The sequence below is a fragment of the Manacus candei genome, unplaced genomic scaffold (assembly GCF_025592945.1).
Source record: "Manacus candei isolate 608988 ecotype Guabito, Panama unplaced genomic scaffold, ASM2559294v1 h1tg000308l, whole genome shotgun sequence".
NCBI lineage: Eukaryota > Metazoa > Chordata > Aves > Passeriformes > Pipridae > Manacus > Manacus candei.
In genome coordinates this window covers 54063-68247 of record NW_026138356.1, presented here as the reverse complement: position 1 = coordinate 68247, position 14185 = coordinate 54063, and the positions used below count along the sequence as shown (strand labels likewise).

At 58.6% G+C, this 14185-nt stretch overlaps 1 protein-coding gene across 1 annotated transcript in view; it reads left to right on the top strand.

The window, feature by feature from the left end:
• Positions 1–14185, top strand: part of LOC127465034 (rho guanine nucleotide exchange factor 11-like) — a 29615-nt gene that overhangs the window by 3532 nt on the left and 11898 nt on the right. The window contains 21 exon segments of the mRNA XM_051775522.1: positions 3289–3383; positions 4359–4457; positions 5844–5893; positions 5982–6039; positions 6785–6951; positions 7049–7120; positions 7432–7551; positions 7820–7871; positions 7952–8028; positions 8382–8519; positions 8623–8691; positions 8864–8965; positions 9439–9537; positions 10109–10151; positions 10388–10484; positions 11055–11177; positions 11366–11389; positions 11721–11865; positions 12484–12580; positions 13464–13493; positions 13771–13900. Coding sequence (XP_051631482.1) covers positions 3289–3383; positions 4359–4457; positions 5844–5893; positions 5982–6039; positions 6785–6951; positions 7049–7120; positions 7432–7551; positions 7820–7871; positions 7952–8028; positions 8382–8519; positions 8623–8691; positions 8864–8965; positions 9439–9537; positions 10109–10151; positions 10388–10484; positions 11055–11177; positions 11366–11389; positions 11721–11865; positions 12484–12580; positions 13464–13493; positions 13771–13900 — 1887 coding nt within the window.

The following is a 14185-nucleotide window of genomic DNA, read 5'->3' as shown; positions in this document are numbered from 1 at the left end:
AACTTCAGCTCTGCTTCCCTTCCCTGGCAAAAAAACCCAAAAACAAATAAGGAATGAGCAGGGATAGGGAAGGAAAAGGTCGGATGGGTCCGGGATGGATCCGGGATGGATCCGGGATGGATCCGGGATGGATCTGGGATGGATCTGGGATGGATCCGGCCCTGTGGAATTGTGGGGGGTGGTTTGGGAGCCGGGAAGAAGGAGCTGGGTCAGATCCAGGGTCACCACAGGGATGGATCCACCGGGATGTGGGGCCAGGAAATCCCTGGAGAGCCGCTCTCATCCCGGTGTTTCCAGCGGGATTCGCCAACCGGGAGTTGTGGGAAGAGCTGGGAAGGAAACCTCATGGGGGTGACACCTCCAGGCAGCCAGAAATGTTGGGAAACGGGGGGTTTTCCCTCTTTTTTAGACCTGGCAAGGTCCAAATGTGCCTCACGGAGCTGCAGCATTCCCAGATTTCCAGATGTGTCCGGAGCGGGAACAGGTCCCAGCCTTGCCCCCTCCAGCCCCTGCTGCCATTCCCGGGGGGGGGTTCACACCCCCTTATTCCCAGGGGATCCACCCCTTATTCCCAGGGGATCCACCCCCTTATTCCCAGGGGATTCACCCCCCCATTCCCAAGGGATCCACCCCCTCTTCCCACCGGGATGTGGAGGGATATCCCTGGGAGCTGCTCCAACCGGGAGCGCCGGGAAGGGACAGTCTGGGAGGGGGAAGGGGGGGAGAGGAAGCTGAATCATTTTTATTATTTATTTATTAATTTTTTTTTTTTTTTAAAAGCTGGAATTCCTTCCTTCCTGTCCCGGGAATATTGGGAACTGGTCTGCAGGGCTGTGGCTTGGGAAAGCAGGGTCTGGCCCTGGGAAATCCTGGACAATCCCGGAGTGTGTTCCTTGTCCACGCCCATGGGAGCAGATTCCTGACAAGAGGGATCCCATCAGGACACTTCAATTCCCTTTCCAGCTCCTGGATTTTGTGTGCTTTTCCACTTTTTTCTGTATATATCCCTATTTTTTCCATATATATCCCTATTTTTTCCGTATATATCCCTATTTTTTCCATATATATCCCTATTTTTTCTGTATATATCCCTATTTTTTCCATATATATCCCTATTTTTTCCATATATATCCCTATTTTTTCCATATATATCCCTATTTTTTCCATATATATCCCTATTTTTTGCAGTTTTTCCTGCTGAAGGGTCCATCCTGCCCTCCCCCCCCCCCCAATTCTCTTCCAAAGGCAGTGGATTTTCGGGCATTCCCCTGCTGGCTCTGGCTCTTCCCAAAATATTTCCTCTCCCCTGGAGGGGGGAACACACAGAACAGCTGTTTGGAAAATTGGGAGGGAATAAAATCAACCTCCTGGGAGATTTTTTTTATTTTTTTAGGGGGAGAAGTTTTGTTTTTGGGAAGTTTTGGTTTTGGGAAGTTCCTGCCCAGCTTTGGGGATTTGATCCCGTTTTTCCCTGAATCTTTTAATCATGGAATTTGCTCTGGGTGACCTGGTGATGATTTCATTCCCTCCTGGTTTTCCCAGGTTTTTTTTTTTTCCCTTGGCTGCTCCCCTTGCTGGAATTGTGCCCTCACTCCTTCACCCCATCCCCATTCCAGGCAGGGAATTCTGCTCAGCTCCTGCTTGTGCATTCCCAAAAAAAACCCCCAAACATCCGTAATTTCACTGAAAAACAGGCAAAAAATTCCAGGAAAACAACCCCAGAGCAGGGAAAACAGGGAAAAAAATCCGGGAAAAGAACCCCAGAGCAGGGAAAACAGGGAAAAAAAAATCTGGGAAAAGAACCCCAGAGCAGGGAAAACAGGGAAAAATCAGAGAAAAGAACCCCAGAGCAGGGAAAAATCTGGGAAAACAACCCCAGAGCAGGGCAAACAGGGGAAAATCTGGGAAAAGAACCCCAGAGCCGGGAAAACAGGGGAAAATCTGGGAAAAGAACCCCAGAGCAGGGAAAACAGGGGAAAAAATCCAGGAAAAGAACCCCAGAGCAGGGAAAACAGGGAAAAAAAAATCTGGGAAAAGAACCCTAGAGCAGGGAAAACAGGGGAAAATCTGGGAAAAGAACCCCAGAGCAGGGAAAAATCTGGGAAAACAACCCCAGAACAGGGAAAAATCTGGGAAAAGAACCCCATAGCAGGAATCCTGGAGGTGCAGGGTGCGGGATGTGGCTCCAGCTGCCACTTCAGGGATCGGGGTGGGGGGAAATCCAGGATTTTGGGGGTGGGATTTGGACGCCCTGAAAAGGCTCCGGAGCGAAATTCCTTCGGGACAACCTCTGGGAGCTTCCCTGGTGTTGGAAGCAGGAGTTGGGATCCCACTCCCGGGCATGTTTTGGCCTCCCCATAAGTCAATTAGGAAGGAGCTTAAGCAAAGCCGAATTAAAGGACTCTTTTTTAGCCTGGCTAAGCCGAGGCTGGCCCAGCTCCTTCCCCCTGGATCGCCCTGGCTGGGATGGCAGCTCCTGGAGGGGCTGCAGGCAGGGCCAGGGGTGGTGCTGGTGCTGTTGGGAATCAGGGAATTGCATCCCTAAATCCCGGGAAGAGCCGGGATCCTGCCCCCGGGCCGGGATAAAGCCGCGGGTCTGACCTGCCCCTGGCACTGCCCGGTAATCCCCCGGGGTTAATCCCGAGCCTTCCCGGGGCAGGGATTGTCCCCCCCGGGCTGGGTGATGGGCAGGGAACATCCAGGGCCATGGCCAGGTCGGGCTGGAGGGGCTGGAGCAGCAGGAGAAGGGGCTGGAGAACTCCTGAGGGAGCTGGGGGGGCTCATCCCGGAGAAAAGGAGGCTCAGGGGGGACCTTCTGGCTCTGGAATTCCCTGACAGGAGGGGGGATCCCCAGGATCTTCTCCCAGGGAACAAGGGACAGGAGGAGGGGAAACGGCCTCAAGCTGTGCCAGGGGAGGGTCAGGTTGGCCATGAGGAGGAATTTCCCCATGGAAAGGGTGGTTGGATGCTGGAAGGGGCTGCTGGGGGAGGTTTGGAGTGCCCAGCCCTGGAGGTGCCCAGGGAAGGCTCAGGTTGGAAATCAGGAGGAATTTTCCCATGGAAAGGGTGTTCAGGCCTTGGCAGGGGCTGCCCAGGGAGGTTTGGAGGTTTCCCCAGCCCTGGAGGTGCCCAGGGAAGGCCTGGCCGTGGCACTGAGTGCTCTGGGCCGGGGGCCAAGGTGGGGATGGGGCACAGGGGTGGATGGGGTGACCTTGGAGGGCTTTTCCAACCTCAGGGATTCCTGGGATTGGCCATCCCTGATCTCTCCTCCTCCTCTTTCCCCCCCAGGTTGAGCAGCCTGTCCTCGCTGGGGGATTCCTCCTCGGAGCGAAGGTCCCCTGGGCACCACCGCCAGCCCTCCTCCGACTCCTCCGAATCCACAGGTGGGAATTCCCCCTTCCCTCGGCCTCCAGGGCCACCTGGACCTCGGGAACAGCCCCTGGAGTCACCTGGGGAAGCGTCTGGGAAGGACAGGACCTTCCAGGCAGGGCCAGGGCCATCCTGAGGCACCACCAAGTTTTTGGGAATTGGGCTCCAAACCCAAGGGATTCATCCATAGGGTGGATCTCGGGGGCGTGGACCTGGTGGTCAAGGACAGACAGTGACCCCCGGGGTCATGGGTGTCCAAAGGACCCTTCACCCCCAATTTGGGGCTCCCGGGGGTTTGGGGGACCCTTTTCACCCCAATTTGGGGGTCTCAGGTGTGGGGAGGTCCCTTTTCACCCCAATTTGGGGCTCCTGGGGGCTTGGGGGACCCTTTTCACTCCAATTTGGGGGTCCCAGGAGTTTTTGGGGGGAGCTCAAACCGATGACCCCGAGGTCAGGTGTGGCTCCAACCACGGCCCCTGAAACTGGGAGTGGCTGAGGGGCCAAACCAGGAGCCTCACGGCCACCTCCTGCTCCTCTCCTTCCTCTTCTTCCTCTCCTTCTTCTTCCTCCTCTCCCTTTTCTTCTCCTCTCCCTCCTCTCTCTCCTCTCCCTCCTCTCCTTCCTCTCCTTCTTATCCCTGTTTTCCCTCCTCTCCCTATTCTCCTTCCTCTACCTCTTTTCCTTCCTCTCCCTCCTCTCCCTCTTTCCCTCCTCTCCCTGCTCTCCGTCTTCTCCTTCCTCCTCTTCCTCCTCTCCCTCCTCTTTCTCCTCTCCCTCTTTTCCCTCCTCTCCCTCCTCTCCCTCTTCTCCTTCTTCTCCTTCTCCCTCCTCTCCCTCTTTTCCCTCCTCTCTCCTATCCCTGCTCTCCCTCTTCTCCCTCCTCTCCCTCTTCTCCCTTCTCTCCCTTTTTTCCCTCTTTTCCCTTCTCTCCCTCCTCTCCCTCCTCTCCCTGTCTCCCTGTTTCCCCTGCTCTCCCTGTCCCCCTGCAGGGCTGGTCCAGCGCTGTGTCATCATCCAGAAGGACCAGCATGGCTTCGGCTTCACCGTCAGCGGCGACCGCGTGGTGCTGGTGCAGTCGGTGCGCCCAGGTGGGACATCCCAGCCCTTGCAAGGGGTCCTGGAAGGGCAGGAGATCCCTCAGGGATCCCCCCCACCCACCCCAGGCCACGTCCTGGGGGAGAAAACACATCCAGGAGGGGTTTGGGGATTCTCCTCCCTGGATGGGGCCGGTTTTGGGGAGGGGGGGGTCTCGCTCTGGGGATGGGTGAGGTGTGGCCAAAGGGGATGGAAAGGTGGGATTGGGGAAGGGGTTTGGGGAAGGTTGGGTTGGATGGGACTTGGAGCAGGCTGGGACAGTGGGAGTGTCCCAGTTGGACAGGGCTTGGAGCATCCCGGGCTCGTGGGAGGTGGATGGGCTTTGAGGTCCCTTCCACCCCAAACCATTCCAGGATTCCCTGGATATTGTGAATAAATCCTTCCCTGGGAGGGGGCTGAGACCATGGCACAGGTTATGCCACGGATACCCCATCCCTGGAAGTGTCCAAGGCCAGGTTGGACGGGAAGTCTCCTGGCCCATGGAAGGTGTCCCTGCCCACGGCAGGAGGTGGAATGAGATTTTTAAGTCCCTTCCAACCCAAACCCTTCCATGGTTCCATGGAAGCTCCCCCAGATTGCCCTTTCCCTGTACATCCCAGGGAGCTGCTGGGCGGGCTGGAGGTGGGAATTCCCCGTTGTAGCCCCTGGAAAACCTGGATTTGGCTCCTGAGCCGTGACTTTGGAGCTGCAGTTCAAACAGACAATGAGCTGCTTCTTTTCCAGCGGATGTTCCCAACTCCTCCCCCTTCCCCTCTCTGGCCAGAAAGCCAGGAAAAAACGAGGATATAGGACAGGGAAAAAGGCTTGGGAGCTCCAACTCTCCTGCAGCTGGAGTTATCCCTGGAAGTTGGGGACATTCCCAACTCCTCTCCCCGCTCCCTTCGTTTTCCAAGAACCATCAAACCCAAAAGGATCCTGACAATTCCGAGGACTTTCCACTCCCTGCATCTCTCAGGCCCTTGGCTTGGAGTTGAACCGAGTGGAAACATTTTCCTCTTGGTTTTGGGCTCTGGAAAAAAAAAAGTGGATTTTTCCTGGATTCCGACCTCGGCAGCTCCTTTAAGGAGCAGGGGCAGGGAAGGGGGGGCAGAGCAGGGCCCTGCTCCTGCCTCTGGATCCAGGTGTTCCCAGATGTGTCAGAGCCAACCTGGATGGGGGGACAACAGGTTGGGAGCCCCCTTCCATCCCAAGGCGGGTGGGAAAGGCTGGGATGGGCAGGACAGGGATTGTCTGGATGTTCACAAGCACCCAAGGCTCGGTCATCGGGCTCATCCCACGGGAATTCTGTGCCTGGTGCTCCCCCTTGGAATGTGTCAGGAGGATCTGGGAGCACCGGGAGCCATCCCTTGGGTCCATCCTGACTCCTCCCCGTGTCCCAGGTGGGGCTGCCATGAGAGCCGGCGTGCAGGAGGGCGACCGGATCGTCAAGGTGAGCGTTCCCAGCCCCTTCCCCACGGGAATTCCCGCTCCCCTTTCCCCTTCCCAGCCTCTCCCAGCCCTTCTCTCCCTCATCCCAGGTGAATGGGACGATGGTGACCAACAGCTCCCACCTGGAAGTGGTGAAGTTAATCAAGTGTGAGTGTGGCTGCTCTTCCCACCCGGCTGCTCTTCCCACTTGGATCGTCGTGGGCGATGTGGAGGCAACGTGGGGATGTCCAGGAGCACATTCCCATCCTTGGGGAATTTCGGGGGAGAGCCAATTTTTGGCTGGTTTGCCCCAGATTTGATCCTAAACCCACAAATCAGTGTTTTCACAGGAAGGGGCACCTCCTCCCTCCCCGGCTCAGGAGGCCACGGGATGGATCCCACCCGAGGCCAGGCCTGGGTTCTTGGAGAAAAGATGGGAAAACCTGGCTTGATCCAGGTGGCAGATCCGCTGGACAGGGATGTTCCCACCCTGATGCCCATGGGGTGGTTGAGGTTGAGTTGGGTTGAGTTTAGGTCGAGTTTAGGTTGATTTGGGTCGAGTTTAGGTCGAGTTTAGGTCGAGTTTAGGTCGAGTTTAGGTCGAGTTTAGGTCGAGTTTAGGTCGAGTTTAGGTCGAGTTTAGGTCGAGTTTAGGTCGAGTTTAGGTCGAGTTCAGGTTGAGTTTAGGTTGATTTGGGTTGAGTTTAGGTCGAGTTTAGGTTGATTTATGTCAAGTTTAGGTTGAGTTGGGTTGAGTTTAGGTCGAGTTTAGGTTGATTTATGTTGAGTTTAGGTTGATTTGGGTTGAGTTTAGGTCGAGTTGGGTTGAGTTTAGGCCGAGTTGGGTCGCGTTGAGTTCCACGAGTGAACCACGGAGACCTTTCTCACTCTCCCCTCTCCCAACTTTTTGCAGCCGGTGCCTACGTCGCTCTGACCCTCCTGGGATCCCCCCCTCCCTCCGTGGGGGTGCCCAGCTCCCAGCAGGATGTGGGAACAGCGGGATCCCCCCACGTCCCCCCCGCGTGTCCCCCCCCGCCGCCGCCGCTGCCGCAGCGAATCACCGACCCCAGACCCCTCCAGGTCACACCAGACCCCCCCCAGCCCACCCTGCCCCGTCCCCCCCCGGCGTGGGAGATGAGAGGGAGGCAAAACTGAGGAATTCCCCGTGGAATTGCAGGACCCAGAGGTGCAGAAACACGCCACGCAGATCCTGCGGAATATGCTGCGGCAGGAGGAGGCGGAGCTGCAGGTATGGGGACTCTTTTCCCTCTTCTTCCCTCTTTTTTTGCTCCTTGGAGCAGCCCTTGGCGATGTCCTGGTGCTGCTGGGGCAGCACAAAGAGGCTTCAGCCCCCTGTGGAATCATGGAATGGTTTGGGTTGGAAGATGATCCGTGGGCAGGGACACCTCCTGCCAGCCCAGGTCGCTCCATCCCGATCCAACCCTTCCAGGGATGGAGCACCCACAGCTGTCTGGGCACCCTCCAACCCTTCCTGGTGGGCTGTGGGATGGGATTCGTGGGTTTGGGGTGGGTGTGAAGGTCCCCTCTCCTTCCCCTCAGCGCTTCCAGGAGCTGTACAGCCGGAACCCCGGAGCGGCCGTGGAGGAGCAGATCGAGGGCGCGCGCCGGAGGGTCAGCCAGCTCCAGCTCAAAATCCTCCAGGAGACCGGGAATTCCCTGGTGGGTGGATTCAGGGGAGTCACCCCCATCCTCCTGGCTCCCTCTGAGCCTGGGAACACCTTCCTGAGGTGTTGGGAACACCTTCCTGAGGTGTTGGGAACACCTTCCCAAGGTGTGGGGATCGCCCTCCCGGGGCGGTGGGAACAGCGGCAGAGACATCCCTGCTTTTCCCAAACCTCCTGTGGTGGGAATTGCTCCAAGTTCCCTCATCCCTGTCCTTGAATCCTGAATCCACCATCCCAGTGATCCCACCCCTCTCCCACTGCAGGATTCCAGGCTGAGCAGCGACTCCAGCATGGCCGGGTTCAGGTTGGTGGAAGGTGAGTGGTGCCGGTGTTCCTGGAGCATCCCGGTGTTCCCAGCTCCTGGACACATGGATCAGCCTCTCCTCTGCTCCCAGGACGCCTCTCCCTGGACTCCCAGGATGGAGACAGCGGGTTGGAATCCGGCACGGAGCGATTCCCCTCTGTGAGTGAGGTGAGGGAGGGGTTTCCCGACTTTCCCTGCGCCCCGGGAGCGGGGCTGGATCACTCCGGGAATCCTCAGGGCCTCCTTTTGTAATCCCAGTGAACTGCTTGTCACCTGAACCAATGGAATTCCTTGTAATTCCTCAACCCGGAATTCCTTGGGCTCGTCACCTTTACCCCCAAAACGAGGGATCCCCCAAAATTCCCACCTCCTGCTCCCAACCCAAAAGTTCTCCCAGCGGCCCCCGAGGGGTTTTGTGTTTTCCCCCACTCCCAGGGTTTTATGTTTTTGTGGAATCTTGAGCTGAGAGCTGCTCTCAGGTGCCTCAGCCTCACATTCCCAGTGTCTCCCGTGCCGAGCAGGTCTCCCTGAACCGGAATTCCACCCTCTCCGACCACGGCCTGGAAAGCCCCCGGACCTCCCCCATCATCTCCTCCCGGCTTTTCCAGCACCATCGGCGCCAGGGCTCCGACAGCCCCTTCCCAGCCATGGCAGAGCAGGTGGGTGGGAGCTCATCCAAGGGGGCTGGAGCCTCAGGAATACACAGGATTCCCCCCCGGATCCGGGCTCCTGGCTCCTAATTCCCACCCCTTCCCCGGGCAGGAGCGGCCGGGAAGGCCCCTGATCATCGGCCCGGAGGAGGATTGTGATCCAGGCTATTTCAACAACGAGGTATTCCCGGGATTTTTTGTCCCCTCACCCCTTTATGGACCCCCCCCAGGCCTGGTGGGATTTCAAATCCCCCTCCCAGGAGACACCCCGGGTTGGTCCCAAGGAGGTGGGATTCAGGAGCTGGGCTGAGGATCCAGAGGAGTGAATTCCTTCCCTTCCCTTCTCTTCCCAGTGCGACTCCCTCTTCCAGGACCTGGGGAAGCTGAAATCCCGGCCGGCACACCTGGGGGTCTTCCTGCGCTACATCTTCTCCCAGGCTGATCCCAGCCCCCTGGTAAGGGGCAATCCCGGGAATACCTGAGCCCCAGGGGAATCCTGGGAATACCTGAGCCCCAGGGGAATCCCGGGAATACCTGAGCCCCAGGGGAATCCCGGGAATACCTGAGCCCCAGGGGAATCCTGGGAATACCTGAGCCCGAGGGGAATCCCGGGAATACCTGAGCCCCAGGGGAATCCCGGGAATACCTGAGCCCCAGGGGAATCCTGGGAATACCTGAGCCCCAGGGGAATCCCGGGAATACCTGAGCCCGAGGCACCTTCCCCCGTATTCCCGAGGCACATTCCTGCACATTCCTGGCATCCCCAAGCCGGTGCTTCCCACAGCTTCCTGCCTCAGCCAGGGGGTTTCCCACAGCACGGGGAGGGTGACACTTCCTGGGGGTGACACTTCTGTAGGTGGTGAGCCTTTTCCCTCCCTCCCTCCCTCCCCCCTTCCCAACATTCCTCCTCCTTCCCTTTTCCCCGCAGCTCTTCTACCTGTGCACGGAGGTTTTCCAGCAGAGCACAGCCAAGGATTCCCGAGCTTTGGGGAAGGAGATCTGGAATATCTTCCTGGACAGGAGCGCAGTAAGAGCAGGATCCAGGGCACCCCCACCCTTGGGATCACCAGCTCCTCTTCCCTGCATGGGGCTGTTCCTTAAGATGCCAAACCAGGAAGGGGATTTGGGATTTGGGCTCCTGGAGCTCTTGCTATGGCACAGGATTCCTCGTCCTTGCAGGGAACAGCTGGAATTCCAGCGTCCCCCTCGTGTCCTGGGATGATTTTGGGAGTGTTTTGGAAGTGGTTTTGGGTGGGTTTGGCCACTGGAAAAGCTTTTTTTTTTGCTGCTGGTTCCTCCACCCCCGGGAAGCACAAGGAGTTGTGTGAGGAATCCCCACTCCTGGCACAACTCCAGGGGCCTGGAAGCAGGAGAGGAGGGTCCTGGAAGGGAGGATGGACACCCAGGTGCTCCTGCTGGTGCTCCAAGGGAGCAGATAGATTCCTGTTGGGAATCTTTTGTGGGATGCTGGGTGTGTGAGATCTCCGTGGAGAGATGGGGCAGGAATTCGGGGGCTCCAGCACCATAATCCCAGCTCCTTCCAGCTGGGAAAAGGGATCCAGAGCTGAGCTGCTCCTCTCTTCTCCCCCCCTCTGCAGCCTCTCCGGGTGAAGGTGTCGGAGCAGCTCCTGGCAGAGATCGGTGAGTGAGGGGCCGTTCCTTGGGATGCCAATCCAGGAGGAGGGATTGGGGCTGGGGGCTCCCGGAGCTCTTCCCGGTGATCTCGGGGCTCTCCTTGTGGTGTCTCAGCAAAACAGGACACCAGATGGGAATCACCTCTGGCAGGGGGGTGGCCAGCACTCAGGGCAGGTCTCCCTGAGGATTCCCAAATGTCCCTGGGGTGGTTGGTGAGCGGGATTGTCCCTCCCCGTCCCCAGAGAGTCGCCTGCGCAATGGGGACGACGCCCGGGCCGCCCTGTTTGAGGCCCAGGAGATGGTGATGCCCGAGATCCAGGAGCAGATCCAGGATTACAGGTACCACACCTGCACAGGGGTCCCCACGGGCACCCTGGGGGTGACCCCATAGGCCACATGTGCCCCATAGGCTGCAAAGGCCCTATAGGTCCCATAGACCCCATAGGCTGCAGAGGCCCCATGGGCCCTAGAGGCCCCATAGACCCCTTAGACTACATAGGCCCCATAAGCCCCACAGACCCAAAGGGTCCAACAGGCTTCAAAGGCCCCCTAGGCCCTATAGGCCACACAGGCCTCATGGGTTACATAGGCCCCATTGACCCCATAGGGCCCATAAGCCCCATAGACCCCTTAGGCCTCACAGGCCCCATAGACCCCTTAGGCCCCAGAGGCCCTACAGACCCCACAGGCCCTGAGGGCCCCATAGGCCTCACAGGCCCTACAGGCCCTAATGGCCCCAGAGGCACTGAGGGCCCCACAGGCCTCACAGGCCCTGATGGCCCCACAGGCCTCATAGGCCCCACAGGCCCTGATGACTCCGCAGGCCTCATAGGCCCCACAGGCCCTGATGGCCCTACAGGCCCCAATGGCCCCATCCCAAAGTGCCAGTCCCGATCCCGGTCCTTGCAGGACGAAGCGGACGATGGGCCTGGGGAGCCTCTATGGGGAGAACGACCTCCTGGAGCTGGATGGGGACCCCCAGAAGGAGCGGCAGGTGGCCGAGAAGCAGCTGGCCCAGCTCGGGGAGATCCTGTGAGTGCCTGAGTTTGGGGTTTGGGGTTGGGGACACGGGGAAGAGGGGCAGGAACAGCCTCAGCTCCGTCCCTTCATCCTGCTGGAGGTGGGAAGGGGAGGTGGGAACAGGGAGGTGATGCCAACACCCCTCCTGGGGGTCCTGGTGTCCCAAACAAACCCTTTTATCCCTCCCTGTCTCTCCACAGGTCGAAGTATGAAGAGGACAGGAGGTGAGTGATCCCAGGGCACGGCAGGAGGGTCGGGAATTCCGTAGGGAGTATCCAGTCCTGGCCTCCGGCATCTTCTCTCTGTGCCACATGTGCCCCCTGGGCTCTCGGGATGGCCCTGGGAAGGGTGAACTTCCCTTGGGATCCTGGGGAAGGGTGAACTTCCCTTGGGATCTGGTGGGCCACGTCTGCCCCTCTCCCATTCCATCTCCCCCTCTCCCAACTCCTCCTCTCCTTCCCTCTTCCCCCGGGGTTATCCTGACCTCCCACCGTGTTTTCCCACCATTTCCAGGGCTGGGATCCCTCTCCATCCCCGTGCTCTGCTCTCTTCCAGCTCCCCCATGGCCTTTGCCCTCAGCACCTACATGAACCACACCGGGATCCGGGTGCGGGACCCGCGTCCTGCCGGCGCCTCCGAGAAGGTCCCGTCCCTCCCCGACAGGGACAAGTGGCTGCCCTTCTTCCCCAAGGCCAAGAAGGTGGGTGCTGGCTCCCTGAGAGCCCTGAATCCCAGAATCCCTGAGGCTGGAAAAGCCCTCCCAGCCCATCCAGTCCACCCTGTGCCCCATCCCCACCTTGGCACTCAGTGCCACATCCAGTCCTGCCCTGGGCACCTCCAGGGCTGGGGACTCCAAACCTCCCTGGGCAGCCCCTGCCAAGGCCTGAACACCCTTTCCAGGGGGAAATTCCTCCTGATTTCCAACCTGACCCTCCCCTGGCACAGGTTGAGGCCGTTCCCCCTCCTCCTGTCTCTTGTTCCCTGGGAGCAGAGCCCGACCCCCTCCTCCAGCTCCAACCTCCTGTCAGGGAATTCCAGAGCCAGAAGGTCCCCCCTGAGCCTCCTTTTCTCCGGGATGAGCCCCCCCAGCTCCCTCAGGACTTCTCCAGACCCTTCTCCAGCTGCTCCAGCCCCTTCCCCAGCTCTGTTCCCTCTGGCTCTCCGGAGATCCCCATCTCCCTCCACCCCTGTAGAACCCCAAACCCCGGCCCCATCCCTTCTCCAGTGGCTCATTCCCACTCAGGGAATGCTGGGACCCCCCCGGGGCTCCTGTAGGGATGTTTCTCTCCGTGTTTCACCCTCCTGGGTGTCCCAACAGAGCAGCAGCTCCAAGAAGGACAAGGATGCCCTGGAAGACAAGAAGCGCAACCCCATCCTCAAGTACATCGGGAAGCCCAAAATCTCCTCCCAGAGCAGTGAGTGTCCTGGGCCCTTCCCGAGGTGCTGAGCCCGCTGCAGCTTCCTGGGAATGCCTTGGGAACCCCTCCTGGAATTCCATCCCCCTCCTTGGAAACCATCCCTTCACCCATCCGTGTTTCCACCTGGCTTTTGTGGGGGGAGTGGGAAGGGAGCTCTCATGGAATCATGGAATATCCTGAGTGGGAAGGGACACACGAGGATCCAGGTCCAATCCTGGCCCTGACAATCCCACCTTGTCCCTGGGAGTGTTGTCCCACTCTCCTGGAGCTCTGGTAGAGTTGGAGCTGTGACCAGTTCCCTGGGAAATCATGGAATTGGGGTTGGAAGGGACCTTAAAGCTCATCCAGTCCCATGGGCAGGGACACCTCCCACTGGAACAGGTTGCTCCAACCTGGCCTTGGACACTTCCAGGGACGGGGAATCCCTGGAAAACCAGGTCCTCCCCACCCACCCTCACAGGGAAGAATTTATCCCTGATATCCCACCCAAACCTCCCCCAATCCCCCTTGTCCTGTGACTCCTTGGGAAAAGTCCCTCTCCAAAACCCTGTTCCAGCCCCCAACCACCCTCTGGATGAAGAACCTTTTCCCAATACCCCACCCAGACCTCCCCTGGGTGAAGGAATCCCAGTCTCCCGGATTTCTCCGACATTCCCCACCCCGCAGGCTCCGAGGTGTCCCCAAAGTGCCACAATCCAGGGGTGGCAACGTGGTGACAGCTGAATGTGTGTGTCCCTGCTCTCCTCCCTCCCCTCCAGCTTGGAGTTCCCGTGTTTCCACCTCTCCCACTCCCCTCATTCCCTCCTTGGCTGCTGGAATTCGGGGTTGATTTGTCACCTCTGGCATCGATTTGACGCCTCATTTTTGTTCTTCCTTCCAGCATTTCATGTCCCTTTGTCCCCTGTCGAAGGTAAAAACGCCTCTTCTTTTGGTTTTGCCATTCACCTCATGTGCTTATAAGTTTGATTTCGTGCCCCACTTTCCCCCCCCCCCGAGCTCCCTGAAAACATTCCCTGGATGTCGGGATGGGGCTCTGGGAAGCAGGGATGGCTTTTCCCACTCAGCATCCCAGGAATTCCAGCATCCCCAGGGGAGCTGGGAGGGCTTCCTGGACGTGCCCTGGGTGCTGTTTCCCCCATCCTGAGCTCACTGTGTGTGGGGGGATTTTCCCTGCTTTTTTGTCCCAGCAGTCAAACCCGGGAATGTGAGGAATATTATCCAGCACTTTGAGAACAATCAGCATTACGAGAGCCAGGAGCCCGGCACCCAACGCCTCTCCACAGGGAGCTTCCCAGAGGATCTGCTGGAATCAGACAGGTGGGGCCAGCCTGGGATTTTGGGCATCCCATGGTGGGTTTCATGGAATCGTGGAATGGTTCAGGCTGGAAGGAATCTCAGTGATCATCCAGGGACACCTCCCACTAGACCAGGAGGCTCCGACTTGGCCCTGAGCACTCCCAGTTTTGGTGTGGGTTGGAATCTCCAATCCTCAAATTCCATGGAAGATCGGGGCCTTGGCCACTCCTCACAGGGGGAGGAGTTTATCCCTAATATCCCACCTAAAGCAGCACTTGGAATGCTGGAATGGTTTGGGTTGGGAGG